The 12910-nt window shown below is 41.3% G+C and overlaps 1 protein-coding gene across 2 annotated transcripts in view; it reads right to left on the bottom strand.

Annotated features, from left to right (window-relative positions):
* Positions 1 to 12910, bottom strand: part of negr1 (neuronal growth regulator 1) — a 106101-nt gene that overhangs the window by 32180 nt on the left and 61011 nt on the right. For both annotated transcript variants that reach the window (XM_076151314.1, XM_076151315.1), the window contains exon 4: positions 10364 to 10495. In XM_076151314.1, the coding sequence (XP_076007429.1) occupies positions 10364 to 10495 (132 nt within the window). The remainder of the gene's footprint in view (positions 1 to 10363; positions 10496 to 12910) is intronic.

The following is a 12910-nucleotide window of genomic DNA, read 5'->3' as shown; positions in this document are numbered from 1 at the left end:
ATTCTGCTACTGATGTGAATTTATGGAAGCAGAATTTCTTTTAAAGATTCATTTATTTTGGGAAATTTTCCAAATGGGCATTTTCCATCTGTTTGTCACTTTCTTCTCCAGCAATACATTAATAATCAAAGAAAAAAACAAAAAACAACCTAATTCAGACATATCATACATCACAAACAATGGAAAGGCGAAATTCGGTCCAAATCAAGTTACATTTTTCAAAATAATATTTCTCATGGCAAATAGCACTTTCACTCCCTCATCTTCTCTTGGCAAGAAAGGTGTGGGTTTGAACTGTGCTGCCCTTTCTGGAGCAGCACATTTCCTCTGCATCCTAGTAGTAAGGATGGGCCAGGTGCAGAGGAGGAATTGTGCACTGAGGTGTGGAGTGGAATTAAGAAAATACTATATAAATATATTACAGACAGAAGAATAACTTGACACAGTAATGAGCTTCTTATTCAGAGACCCACTTGCATTGATTGAATTACGGAGAACATATTCAGACATGTTTTCTAGGTACTCTAGGTATCATGCTTTCTCATAGCTCACATGGTCGACTTATATATGTTTTTGCGGGCATGCAAATATAGCCTACATTACCAAACGAAGAGGCGTCACTTCTAATGAGCAGAGAGCAGCATGAGAACACAGCGAGTTTGGTATCTCTGGCAACTTGTGACAGTCGGGGGGCGAGATAGATGAGGTGGGATGCAACAGATCTGTGCAAGGTGAAGAAGACACGTGTGAGCATTTGTACATGCGGCGTATGAACATGTATGAGAGGCGCGCTGAGGTGACGGTACAGCCTGTGATGATGGATGCCCATCCACCAACCTTCCTCTGCATCCTAATGAGCACATTCAAATGGCCGGTGTAGTTTTGATTTTCCGTCCTTGCATATTGTGTGCCAATTATAATATAATATTGACTCCTCTGGCTAAGATGAAGGACTGGATATAGTGACTCTGCTGACAGGTGATACTAGAGCCTTTCCTGGTCATTTATCACTGTGTGAAATGCTGGATACCATGCTGGGAGGTACAGTATTGGTAGACCTTGACTCCCTGTCTGTATGTGTGTGTGTGTGTGTGTGTTTGCTGCAGGTGTGTGTGTGCATATCTCCCTGTGTAATATATAAGAACATTTCACACACCAAATATAAGATCCAAAATCCAATCAAACCATCCAAATATGCTATTATTTTGAAATAAATCACCTTTGTGTCACGACGGGTTATCTTTCTTTCTTCCTTTCACACTAAAGTGATATTTGATGCAAACCACCTCCAAAGTCACCCCATGCTGTGTGTGTGGGCAACAATTCTCATTTAGTTTGTGCAATAAACATTAGGTGTGCGAGAGCAGTCGGGAGTAACCTACTAAACAAAATAAGGTGCTAAAAAAGGGAAAAGTTGATGCCAATGCAAAGCTTTGAACGTAATTATATCAAGCTCGTATTCCAAGTGCTTTTTCTTCATGAAAGTTAGCGGTAAATTCCTCTCATAATTCCAAACCTATAGAAGCCAGTCTTCCATTTGGCATATATATAATCAATCAAGCAGTTCACACTTTAATGAAACTGGCTCACCTGTTACTCTAACAATCTCCGTCTGCCAAAACAGACTGCAGAGAATTAAATTATTGAGCTTTTTCCAAATTTTAAACTGCGTATGTCTGCAATTGTGCAGGGTGCAACATTTAGATGAGACGCTGGGTCATGCTATATAATTTTTACTGCTAATGAGCAATAAGTTATTTAATTAGTGAAGTTGTGATGCGAGTTTGGCATTGGCATACTCTCCATCAGTCTTCAGTGGAAGACAGCAATGTGAGAATAATTCCCCCTGCTTTTCTGTTAGAAAGGTAAACAGTAGGCGCAATCATGAACCCTGCTGAATAACATCAAAGACAACAAAAAGGATGGCACAGCTGAGCCGCATTGTTGGAAAAAGTCTGAAGATATGAGGACATGGAATTCATCCAGATGCATCAGAAAGCAGCTCTTTAGTGGAAGGAAGGGAAAATCTCTGTTTTACAGCACCGACATAGGAGGCAATAACAAGCACGGCAGAATCGATGCAAAACGCCGATCGTCAGAAGCTCAGTGAATGCTTGTAATCCTCCATTGGTGTCATTGTGTAAGGCCATTGATTATCAGGACCTGTGAAAGTGCCAGCGTGACCTGGCTGTCTGGTTGTACAGTGGCTAAGACAGTGGACATGGTGGCAGGGGCAGCTATGTCAATACTTGAAACCTCTACGAAAGAGCAACTGTCTCTTAAGTTACAAGCGAGAGCACAAAACTATTGGCAACCGCTTCGTGTTGTTGGCTGTGTAAATAAGGGCTGCGTTTGGTCGGGCTATTTAATTTGCTTCCTTTAAAGTAATGACACTACACTTTCTGTCTGTCTGTTGTTCATCTGGATTATTGTCCTTTAACAGATAGAAATTCTGACAAGCTGAACAAGAGTCCATCTATCCATTCTCTATAAACACTTATCTTGTAGGCTGGAGCCTCACGCAGAGACAGACAAGCTCAATCAATGATTACATGTGGACAATTTAGAGTTTACAATTCAACTGGAATGGGGAGAGATGACTGTAGAGTCATGCTGACAGATGGAGAACATGCAAACTCCACTCTCCAAATGGAAATTGAAAAGTCTGTTCACACAAGGGAAGACATTTCAATACTGCGTACCCTTATGTAGAGCCGACACTAAAACTCTGGCAGTCAAAAGGAAATACACTAAATGTAATCATTATTGTAAGAGCACTTCTGGTAAGAAAAATCAACTGATGTTTTATGCTACAAATGGAGAGAGGCGGAAGATAGTTTGGGCCTGAATACATTTCCGTTCTCAATATTGAAGTCATAGCAGCGCTGCAAAGGAGAAATAATATGCCCAAAAATTTGGAAGGTGGTCCAAAATGCGATCTGACTCTTTATGCATATCAATAATATCAAGTCCTTCCAATTTAGGCCTTGGCACGGACATCTCTTAAGACAGATCACAGTCATAAAATCCAGTCCAATCCAATAATACCAATTTCAATTTGCTGGCATGTCCTACATCATCATATATATATATCAGGATTTGGAGAGTAATGCAAAGTACGGCACTAAAAATCACCAAGGCCCAATAATCCAGGTAATTTAGTGTCTAGAGAATGCTGTGGTGGTGCTGTAAATCATGCCTGGAGTCATGGTGACTCCACCAGATGGGGGTGAGGGGTTGGGTCCAAGAATAGAACAGGCCTGGTAGAGAAATAGGTGCTGTGGGGCCCTGGCGGGTGACAAATTGCTAGCTGTGCGTCGATCACAAAACATTCCATTACATGTGCATTATGCAGACCTTGCCATCAAAACAAAGATTATTTTTCCAAAGGAACACCGGTACAAAGTGCAAAAATACAAGCATGTTAATGCTGAATAAAATGTTTGACCTCCTATCTAATATTAATGTGAGTGGTTTGTTCAGAAAGTATTACACCTTAATGTAAGGGCTTCACTGATTCACTTGCCTTAAGCAATTCTCATGTAACTATTAATGATTAATTGGTGTGCTTCAGGACTGAATATGATTTATTTAGCTACAAACTATTGTTTGCCAAGAGAACACAGGCAGGCATTTTAATTAAAAGATCAATTAATAACCCTACCTCTTCAGCCAGATTTGAAAATGAGTTTTCATTGCAATTAAGAAATGGACTCATTGGTGCATGACTTATCAGCTTACACACAGAGACACTGTTCCCCACTGCCATCTGTGGGCTTCATTGTCCTGTGTGTGGTTTTTTTTTGTCAGTCAGGAATGGTTCTGCTGCCAAGATTTATTAATTCATTAAGATTTCTATTCAGAACAGCTAGAGAACATTGTGTCCCTCCTTTAATACAACCCAAGGTATACAAATAACTTGCTTTGCAGGCTCTGTCTGTGTACGTTGACAGGACCGGTGACTCAATCTGTTGTCTGTGTTAAATGGGTCAAGATACACAAATCGCCACCCATCTTCGTTAATGAGGCGGTCAGGTTCTTCTGCTGAACAATCACAATGTCCTTATCCCCGCGCTACCTCAAACTGTGAGCACACAAATCATCAACAATAATGACGATATAGCCGGGTTCTTATGTAACCCAGTCTCATTTTGTGTTAGGTTGAGATATTATAACTAATTGGCTTTGTCACTTGCATAATATTATTTTGCAGAGTCAGTACAGATTACAAACCGCACTGAGAGCCACAATGGTGGGCCCTAAATAGGAAGTCGCTGAGGATCTATTGACGGGAGATGCTGGCAAGAACATTTATTCTGCAGAAGCTGAAGATTCAGTTCATTTATTCATGCCCTGCATACAGCAAGGAATCCAAATAGCAATCAAGATGAGAGCTTTGGAGAGATGTGGAGAGATGGATTTACATCCAAAACAGCTTGAGGGTACTGGCTTTAACTCCATATAGGATTGGAGCAGCATACAATTGTAGGAAACACTCTCTTTTGAATTGTAAGCCACAGTCTTTGAGTGGATACTTCAAACTGTCGACAAACGCAGTTCAGCTAATACCGCACAATGTTATAATTCTCCTTTCATTGATCTGATTTTTATTCTACCTTTGATCCGTCAGTGCCATCAACTTGTACTGAGGCATATCTCCTGACCACCTACACTCACAGACTCATTACTTGTCATTGTCATATCAAACGGTCATAAATATGCCTCTCCTGACCACAATAAACACATTTAGCTCCTTATTTATGAGCTGGTCATGACTCACTCTGCCAGGTGAGTCATTGGACCATGTTGTGGGTGTATAATCCATACGAAACACACCAAGGCGACTGCAGCTTTAAAAGGAAGACAGGGTCGGAACAAACAGGAGGGACGTAAAGCATTTTGTACAATCTACAATAAACCCCAGTATTTAAATGACGCTCACAGATCGATCAATACCATCATAGCTGTAATTGCTTACAGCAGTTATAATGTGCATGCTCATAATTAATTAAAAATTATTACAGTCTTTTGACGGCCTATTATTGTTAGCGTGAAGGGGGTGAGGTGTATTTTTCTCCCCTTCCCCTTGTTCGTATAAATAGCAATGGCAATATACGAGCTGAATTCACAGCTGCAGGGCACTGGAGGAGGGGGGAGGTGTACAAATGGCTCCAAACCCCAGAGGCACACAGGGCGCGCAGGAAACCTCGCCATGAAGGGGAACGAGTGAAAGCACTGTCACACCTGTACGCCCAATCAAGATGGAAACAGAGAGATTTCTACCAAAAAAGTGTCAAATCCTCTGCATCAGAGGTACCCAAATGAAACCTCCCGTTGGGTGACAAATACAGTGCTATTATGGCGCACTGAAGGGAGGCGCTGAGCTCTGGATGCTTTGCTCTAATTTCCCCAGAAGTACGGTCGTTATATAAAGAGAGGATGCATTTTGAACAGCAGATGTCCAAAAAGAGCCAGGATCTACACAAAATCAATAATTCAAAGGTCTGTGGCACTAACATGGCATCAACTGATCTGCTGTCTTTACACGTTTGGTTGCTGCCAAATTTCATGTGATTATCTTGTGGCTCAAGAAAGACAATCAGAACATCTGGTGGTTGTTTGTTGCAGTTGAAAGCCAAAGCATCGGAAACAAGTGACAAAGAAGACAAGAGTTGATTATCTTTGCAATTTCCTCATGACAAAAGGTTTCTCCCACTGCCAAGACATGTTTAAGATTCATATGATATAGTTCAAACTCATAGGGCCAGATTTACAAAGGGTTTTGCAGATGTTAACGAGACAAATACAGTTTGTCCATATCTACCAATGTGACACACCAGGGGTTTGGGCAGGTGAAAAGAGAGAAAAGCTGCACCCATACATTCTGCATGTTTGGGTGATTTTTGTAATGATGTGAATCCTGATAAATGACCAATCCTGATGAATACTGATTCATCAATGCTGGTCATTGTTGCCGTATTGTTACCATCTTTGAAAAGCAAGGGTTTACGTGTTTGCGGCTCTAGATTGTAGCCATGGTATCTGTTGTCATCGTCAGCACGGCCCATAGTGTCAGTCACAGTTGAGAGCAGACAGCTCTCTACAGAAGCTCTCCAACAGAAGAAGGTCACAAACCTTTGATTTGTTGGCCAAAACACATTTTCAAAATCATTATGTAGTTTGTAATGGACGCCCTTCATTTTACAATCAAGGGGCTTCATTAATTAATCAAACGCTGCCCTTTTATCTCATTTGGAGGTTTTTGGATGGTGGATCCTTTCTCATTCATTCTGACTCCGGCACCTTGATGTGATATTTATGCCTTTGAATCCCACTATGTGGTGAGAATTTCAAGCAATAACGGCACCCACCTGCAGTGGAGATGAGTATGTAAATTAGAAAAGTAAGTCAGAGATCAAATTTCATCAGGTAAAATCACTGCTGAAATGTCCTTTAGTCAAGCAGGGATTTTCAGCCAATCTGATTGTAGCTTGACCTTCTAGATGACTGCCATAATTCAGGTTTGGATGATAAAAGTATTCACTTCCTATTCATTCATCACTGGAAATATAAAGACAAGCGGCACAGACGGGGGCTGTAATTTAATTAGTATCACTCTGATCTTTTGAGCACTGTTGGGATCCATTCAGTGGTTTGGTGCGCTGGACACTTGGAGATGGCCGCACAATGAAATTGCCTCTGACCTTCTGCCTCTGTTCCTCGTATCATAAGAAGACAAATTGCAAGCTTAGTGTCATCAAAACTACAAACAAGCTGCAGCTTAATATCATTTTTAATTACTTTGGTTTGCTTATTTTAATTAGTGGTTCTAATCTGCAGTTAGTACAGAGGTGAACTTTACTTACCTACAAAGAAGGAAATGGATGGGAGAAAGAAAGTATTAAATTACAGCCACACAATGTCAGTTTGTTTTGTCTTGATCTAATAATATAACTCTTTGATTTCACTGATTCCTGACGTCAAAGGTGGAATTTGACCCATCCTCACTGCTAGGATGGAGAGAACACAGGAAGTCCAGGCTCTAAAGTGCTCAGGCCGCTACAGGGATTCCAGTCACCCTTATTGCTTACTGCTGAGAAGATGAGAAAGATAAGACGAAACAACAAGTAGGCTGTATAAGTGACAAGAAACAGTAGGTCTGATTCTATGAAGACCTTCCAAAACTTAATAATCAATGGGGAATTCGGAGATCTGCCCCATTGACACCACAATTATTTCCTGTGTCCATGCCCCACCCCTCCACCAAGTTTAATCAAGGTTGATTTAGAAATTCATAACTGTGACCCTGCTAATAAACAAACAAGCCAATCGACCAGCGTAGGTGAAAACAAAACCTCCATTGCAGAACGGATTTCACTCAAATTCAAAAATTTGCATCACAACAATGTTCAAGCTGGGACATCAGCAGGGGAGCTCAGACTAGAACTGCTGCTTCTTCCATGCAAACCAAGCAGCTAATCAGATGGCTCCTGGAAACTTCCCCTGGGAGGTCTTCCAGGCACGTCCAACTGGGAGTAGACCACGGGGCAGAACCAGAATATGCTGGAGGACTTATACACCCCATCTGGTCTGGAAATGTCTTGGAATCCCCCACGAGTTGGAGAGCGTGGGGAGTGACATCTGGGCTACTTTGCCTAGCATGCTGTGAGGCAGTCCCACATAAGCAGCGGAAAATGGATGGTTGGATGTTAATAACCAGTTCAATTTAGTGTCAACAGATAGTGAGACAAAAGGTTTGTAGCGCTTTATTGTCTTTACTTTTGTTTACTCTTTACTTACTTTCTCATGTCACATTTGAGGTCCACAAAGTTAACCTGACACTTGCAGACTTTCCTTAGAAACTTCCAGCATCTCCACTTTACCTTTCTTTACTCTTTCTTTATTTTAGCCCTCATCACCATCCCAGTTTCGCGAGCGTTCTGAAGATAGCCAGATGTGTGACAGTAGAGCTTGAATGATCGATGAACACAGAATCCAAACGCAAGTCTTTTCCCTTCACAGAGGGAACATTGTGCTATGGTAGTGAAGAGGCAGTGAAGAGTGGCCACCAGCTGGCTCAGACTCTGCCTACGGTGGCCACATCAGCTGCTCCAATGGACAGCTTGAATTAATTTATTCTGTCCGTTTATCATTCTAAAAAAAGAGAGTCACAATTTACTACGAGAGGAAGTGTCTCAAGAAAGAAAATCTTCAAAAATCTGCTTAAAGACATGAAAGGCTGACTATTTAAAGCTTCATTACATAAGTTCACATTTTTAAACATTTACTGTTATCATTGTTGCCATTTGAAGCTGCCAAACTCTGAAGTTGCCTTGTGCAGCTTGAAATGTCAGGGAAATTGTTCTTTTGCATGCACGGCTCATAGTTTGGAATGAAAAACAGCCACAATAAAACCTAGAATCTTTCATGTACGAGGCAGGAAAATTCAGTCCCAGGGGCAACGTGTCAGCCATAGCTCAAACAAAACATGGAGGATGACGAATTGTGACCCGGGGAGGAGAGAAATCATACGCATTCTGTAGATACAAACTGCCCCCTTTACCTATGCTCAGCTAATTATCGCAGACAGATTTTGAAGAAAGAGATGTCAGACACAGTATGCACAGTATGTGACATGCATTGCAGGAGGGATTTGGTTCCCACCAGTGCGCCCCCATCATTGCTGTCATCTATGAAGCTTTTACTGTATGTCTAATTGTAATTATCTTTCACTAAAGTTGCAGCACTAGATGCTTTCACATGGGTTGAGAAGATCATCTCAAACCAAAACTGATATATTGGAGATTTGAAGTTTCTCCCCGACGGTGAATTAATGCTGTTAGTATTCAATCATACTGGGGGCTACTTTGTCTAAAACCAATTATCTACCTTCGTTATAAATTCCTTGTATTTCTCTGCGGATGCCTGAAATGCCTGTCGTTAGACTGGGTGCTCAATTTTTCAGTCCAGAAGGCAGAAGTAATGTGTGTGAGCTTAGTCAGTGGTGTCCTCTGCCTTTTATTAGGGACATTATTGTATTTCTGGAAGCGAAGAAACTAATTGAGACTGTCATAGCGACAAGATTCTGTAAAATATTGATTAAAATTAAGTGGAAAAATAGGGAAATGCGCTGAAATTAACACTAAAAAGTAAACAAAAGTAACCTCAAATGTTCTCCTCTGTGGCACGGATCAATAAAACAGAATGAGTCACTGGTCAATAAAAACTACAGCTCTGGAGATTTGTCAACTTCACATAGCTCTGGACAGCAGGTGTGTATAGGGGCAAAACGCTCCCTAACCATGAACAACATTATGCTACCACCCAAAGGATCCCTAAGGTGCCCAGGCACCGGTGACACCGACCCCCACACTCTCCCTTTAAAGCTGAGCTTCTGGATGTGACACCCCTTATCAATCATGGGGAATATCTCCTTTGTTCTGTAACATAAAGGCATCGCCAGTAGGTGTAGCATTTTTCATCCTTGCACCCACGTCTCAATAGAGCTATAAATAAATGGACTCTAAAACTCTACCCTCGCCCAGCTCATTAGAGCCAGGCACTGCACAGAAATAATGGCTGCGAGTGAGGCTTACTGCTATAACAGAGCCAGAATCAAAGTTTTCATGAAGCAGAGACAGAAACATGATCTGATTTTAGATTGTATTCGGTTTTCCAAATTTTGTATATAAAATTGAGCAAACCGCATTCTCTAAAATATAAATTTGGAGATTTGCATGACTGACTTCAATGATGTGAACCAATAACTGGGCCAGGCTCTCTCTCTCCCTCTCCCTCTGTCTCTCTGCCTCTCTCTCTGCCTCCTTTTCCTGTGGCTGCTGACTGACGAGCTTTGCCAAGAGTGACATATAGCACTGCCATCTACGGAGGCTCCACCATGAATAACAGTGAAGTAGGCAAGCACTTTTAAAAAGAGAGGGAACGGCAATAATTGTCAAGTGTCATTTCGGCTCAAACTCACGAGTGGTGAATTCCACGTGACCACCACAGCTAAAGCCCAGTATCATTCATTAATGCCCTGGCTCCTCATTACTGTCTCCTCACATTTTTGAAAGACTCATTACCTGCATAATGGAATAGTGCTTAGAACAGCCAGACCTTTCCCTTTGCGTGAATTAATCTCCTACATGCACAGACAAAAAGGGAATTCACACATTAAAAATTAAAAAACTTCAAACTCTAGCTTTCTACTTTCTCAAACTTCTGGCTGGTTTACTTTCTTGAAGTGCACGGTTAGGGACGTGACATCGATACCGCTGAAGAATGACCCTGTGTCTTTCATGCGCCGGCAAAACCTATGTGGAAAAGAGGAAAGGGAAGAAGGAGGAAGAGATATACTTACAGTTGACTGTTACTTTTACTGTCTTGGTGTCGGGAGAAGCAATGTCATTTAGGGCACTGCATTCATAGTCTCCGGCCTGGTCCCTCGTGATGCCGGTAATGTTAAGAGATTCGCCGCTGTCATACTTCCTGGCTGGAAATAGAAAAATTGAGACACAGAAGTTTCATTTTTTTATCCAATAACTTAGCAAACACAGACACACACACACACGTATAAATAGAAGACTGTTAGCCCTGGGCTAATGTAGTGATAATCCCTTGGCTAACAGATTTCACACTCGCAATTTGAAATGCAAGCTGGGTTTAGTTGTGCAGACTTTAGAGGATTCGTACACTCCCGACCTCTCTGGGTGATCCACAACAACAAAGGGTTATGATCATTAGTATGAACTGAGGGCAGAGCAGAAGCAATCAAATCTCTACATGCCACATGCTCGGGGGGGGGGGGGGGGGGTCTCCAACTTAACTCTTGGCTTACTCATAGCAACGGGTTAATCCATATGAACCATGTGATTTGAGATGTAGTTTGCCCTGCTCTTTCTGTGGGCTTGGGTTAAGTTTAGCCCAGAGCTAACTGACACAAGCTGGAAAGGACTTTCAAATTAAAGGCATTCACAGGAGAAGTCTGTGTGTACTGTGGTGCATTGTACTGAAGGCTTTCTTGCACTTTGAAAAGATTAGCAGTGCATCGTTGCATCAGTTCATTTTGCTATGATGGCACAACAAAATACTGCAGAGCACACTTATGGGAAATAATTAAAGGAGATTGGGGCGAATATTCAAAATATTTTGAGAAAAGTCAAAAAATTACAGGAATCAAGAACATCATAGTGCTATAGTAAAATAATTACAGCCACATCAGTCAAATTCCATGACTAAGCACAGGCAGGCAGATAGAAATTGCAATTCAAACAATGATTCATTTGATGTGCTTGTCCAATAAATAGTTATAGAAACTTTGCAGGCAGCCCTGTGGATGACATACTGAGACATACAGTTTCGACCCAGTTGCGCTCAATGTGAAATCTAATCATATTCCACTTTTTTAGGGTGGTAATGGTGGGCTGGGAGGGAGCATGTAGTAGCATGTAGAGTGCAACATCAAGCAAAAAAAACCATCTCACACTGATCAGAAAGCCACAGAGAATAGACACCGACTCAGCAATATCTCTTACAAGAGGAGCCAGAAACGAGATAATCCATGCTTCAGGAGGGGAAATACTGCTGCTCCGACCCCCTTCTCTTCCCTGAGAGGCAGCTGAGCACCACTTCCTTATTCCGTAATGCTGCTGGTGGCTTTTTATCAGCTAACTACAATGTCAAAAAACTTGAATAAATCCCTGGAGGCAATGTCGATAATGACCTTTCCTTTCTCTGGTCACACTGTTTTGTTAGCTACAATAAAGTGCAGGCGCCTCGGCAATGACACTGCATAAACAACCGCAAAGAATGTTTTTTTTCTTTAAATCCATCCACAAATAAGTGCAGTAAAAAAGACCAGTAGATATATGAAGTGCTGTAATTGCACAAAGGTCTATTTTGCACCAAAATCACTCATTTTGCACATAATGTTGGAGAGCTGTGTAACACAGGGTGTCTCATTAGTGATACAAGTGAGATTAGAGCAAGTGTGATGTCAAAGACGACAGGGATTCACACGGACATGGTGCAATGTGTAGCCATGTCTGTGTTGTATGAACTTAAAATCAACACTATTCACACGATTACAAAATTAACCCAACACATTTTATGTATAGCAAATTTGACTTAACCTATTATTTTTTTTGCTTAAGCAGCCGCAACTTAGATAGACGGAAGACGTGCCAAAACGTCAGACACATTCACACAGAAAAGAATATTTTTCTCTTTAATTGGTGTGGAAGCAGCTGACTGTATTTGGTCATGACTCATCACAGCAGTGCCGCGCATCTCCAACGATAACAGATTCTGCAGGTTCTCACCCTGTTAGCACCGGTGTCATCGCTTTCCTGAGCACCTCTACCCATGACCACGTGCCATTGACTGTGCTTCCTGTGATGCACCACAATTTTACATGTTAAGTGGCATTAAGAGCCTTGTGACCTGTATGCAGGATATACTTGGATTCGGTTTCATTTTCATTGTCTAAATAATGCAAACAAAGCTTTTATGGATTTTTGTGGATCATTTAGAGTTGCACTGTGCTTGGCCCCTTTATAGCATACAATAATCTATGACATAACACGAACACAGCAGAGTTATGATATGAACTGTACTTCAGTGCCTTGATTTTTTCCTGTGCACTTAATAGTTACATAACATGGCTTAGTGTAGTGCTACATTATCTTTACTATAAAGGGACATTATGATTCCAAGCATCACCCTTGAACTTTGAGTCTTCCTACTACACCAATACAATTGCTGAGGTACAACACTGTACAAGCTACCGCATGTTCACACTACAGATATTTGTTTCTGTTCATAATTATGTATATGTGTATTATTATTATTATTATATTAAACGGCTAAACATCTAAGTGGTCTCCCTTTTTGCTGTCCTGCTCTTTGA

The sequence above is a fragment of the Genypterus blacodes genome, unplaced genomic scaffold, assembly GCF_046128005.1.
Source record: "Genypterus blacodes isolate CSIRO-AG114 ecotype Tasmania unplaced genomic scaffold, CSIRO-AGI_Gbla_v1 ptg000054l_1, whole genome shotgun sequence".
NCBI classification, from domain to species: Eukaryota; Metazoa; Chordata; class Actinopteri; order Ophidiiformes; family Ophidiidae; genus Genypterus; species Genypterus blacodes.
Note: the sequence above shows the minus strand (reverse complement) of the source record. Positions and strands in the feature narration are given on the sequence as shown.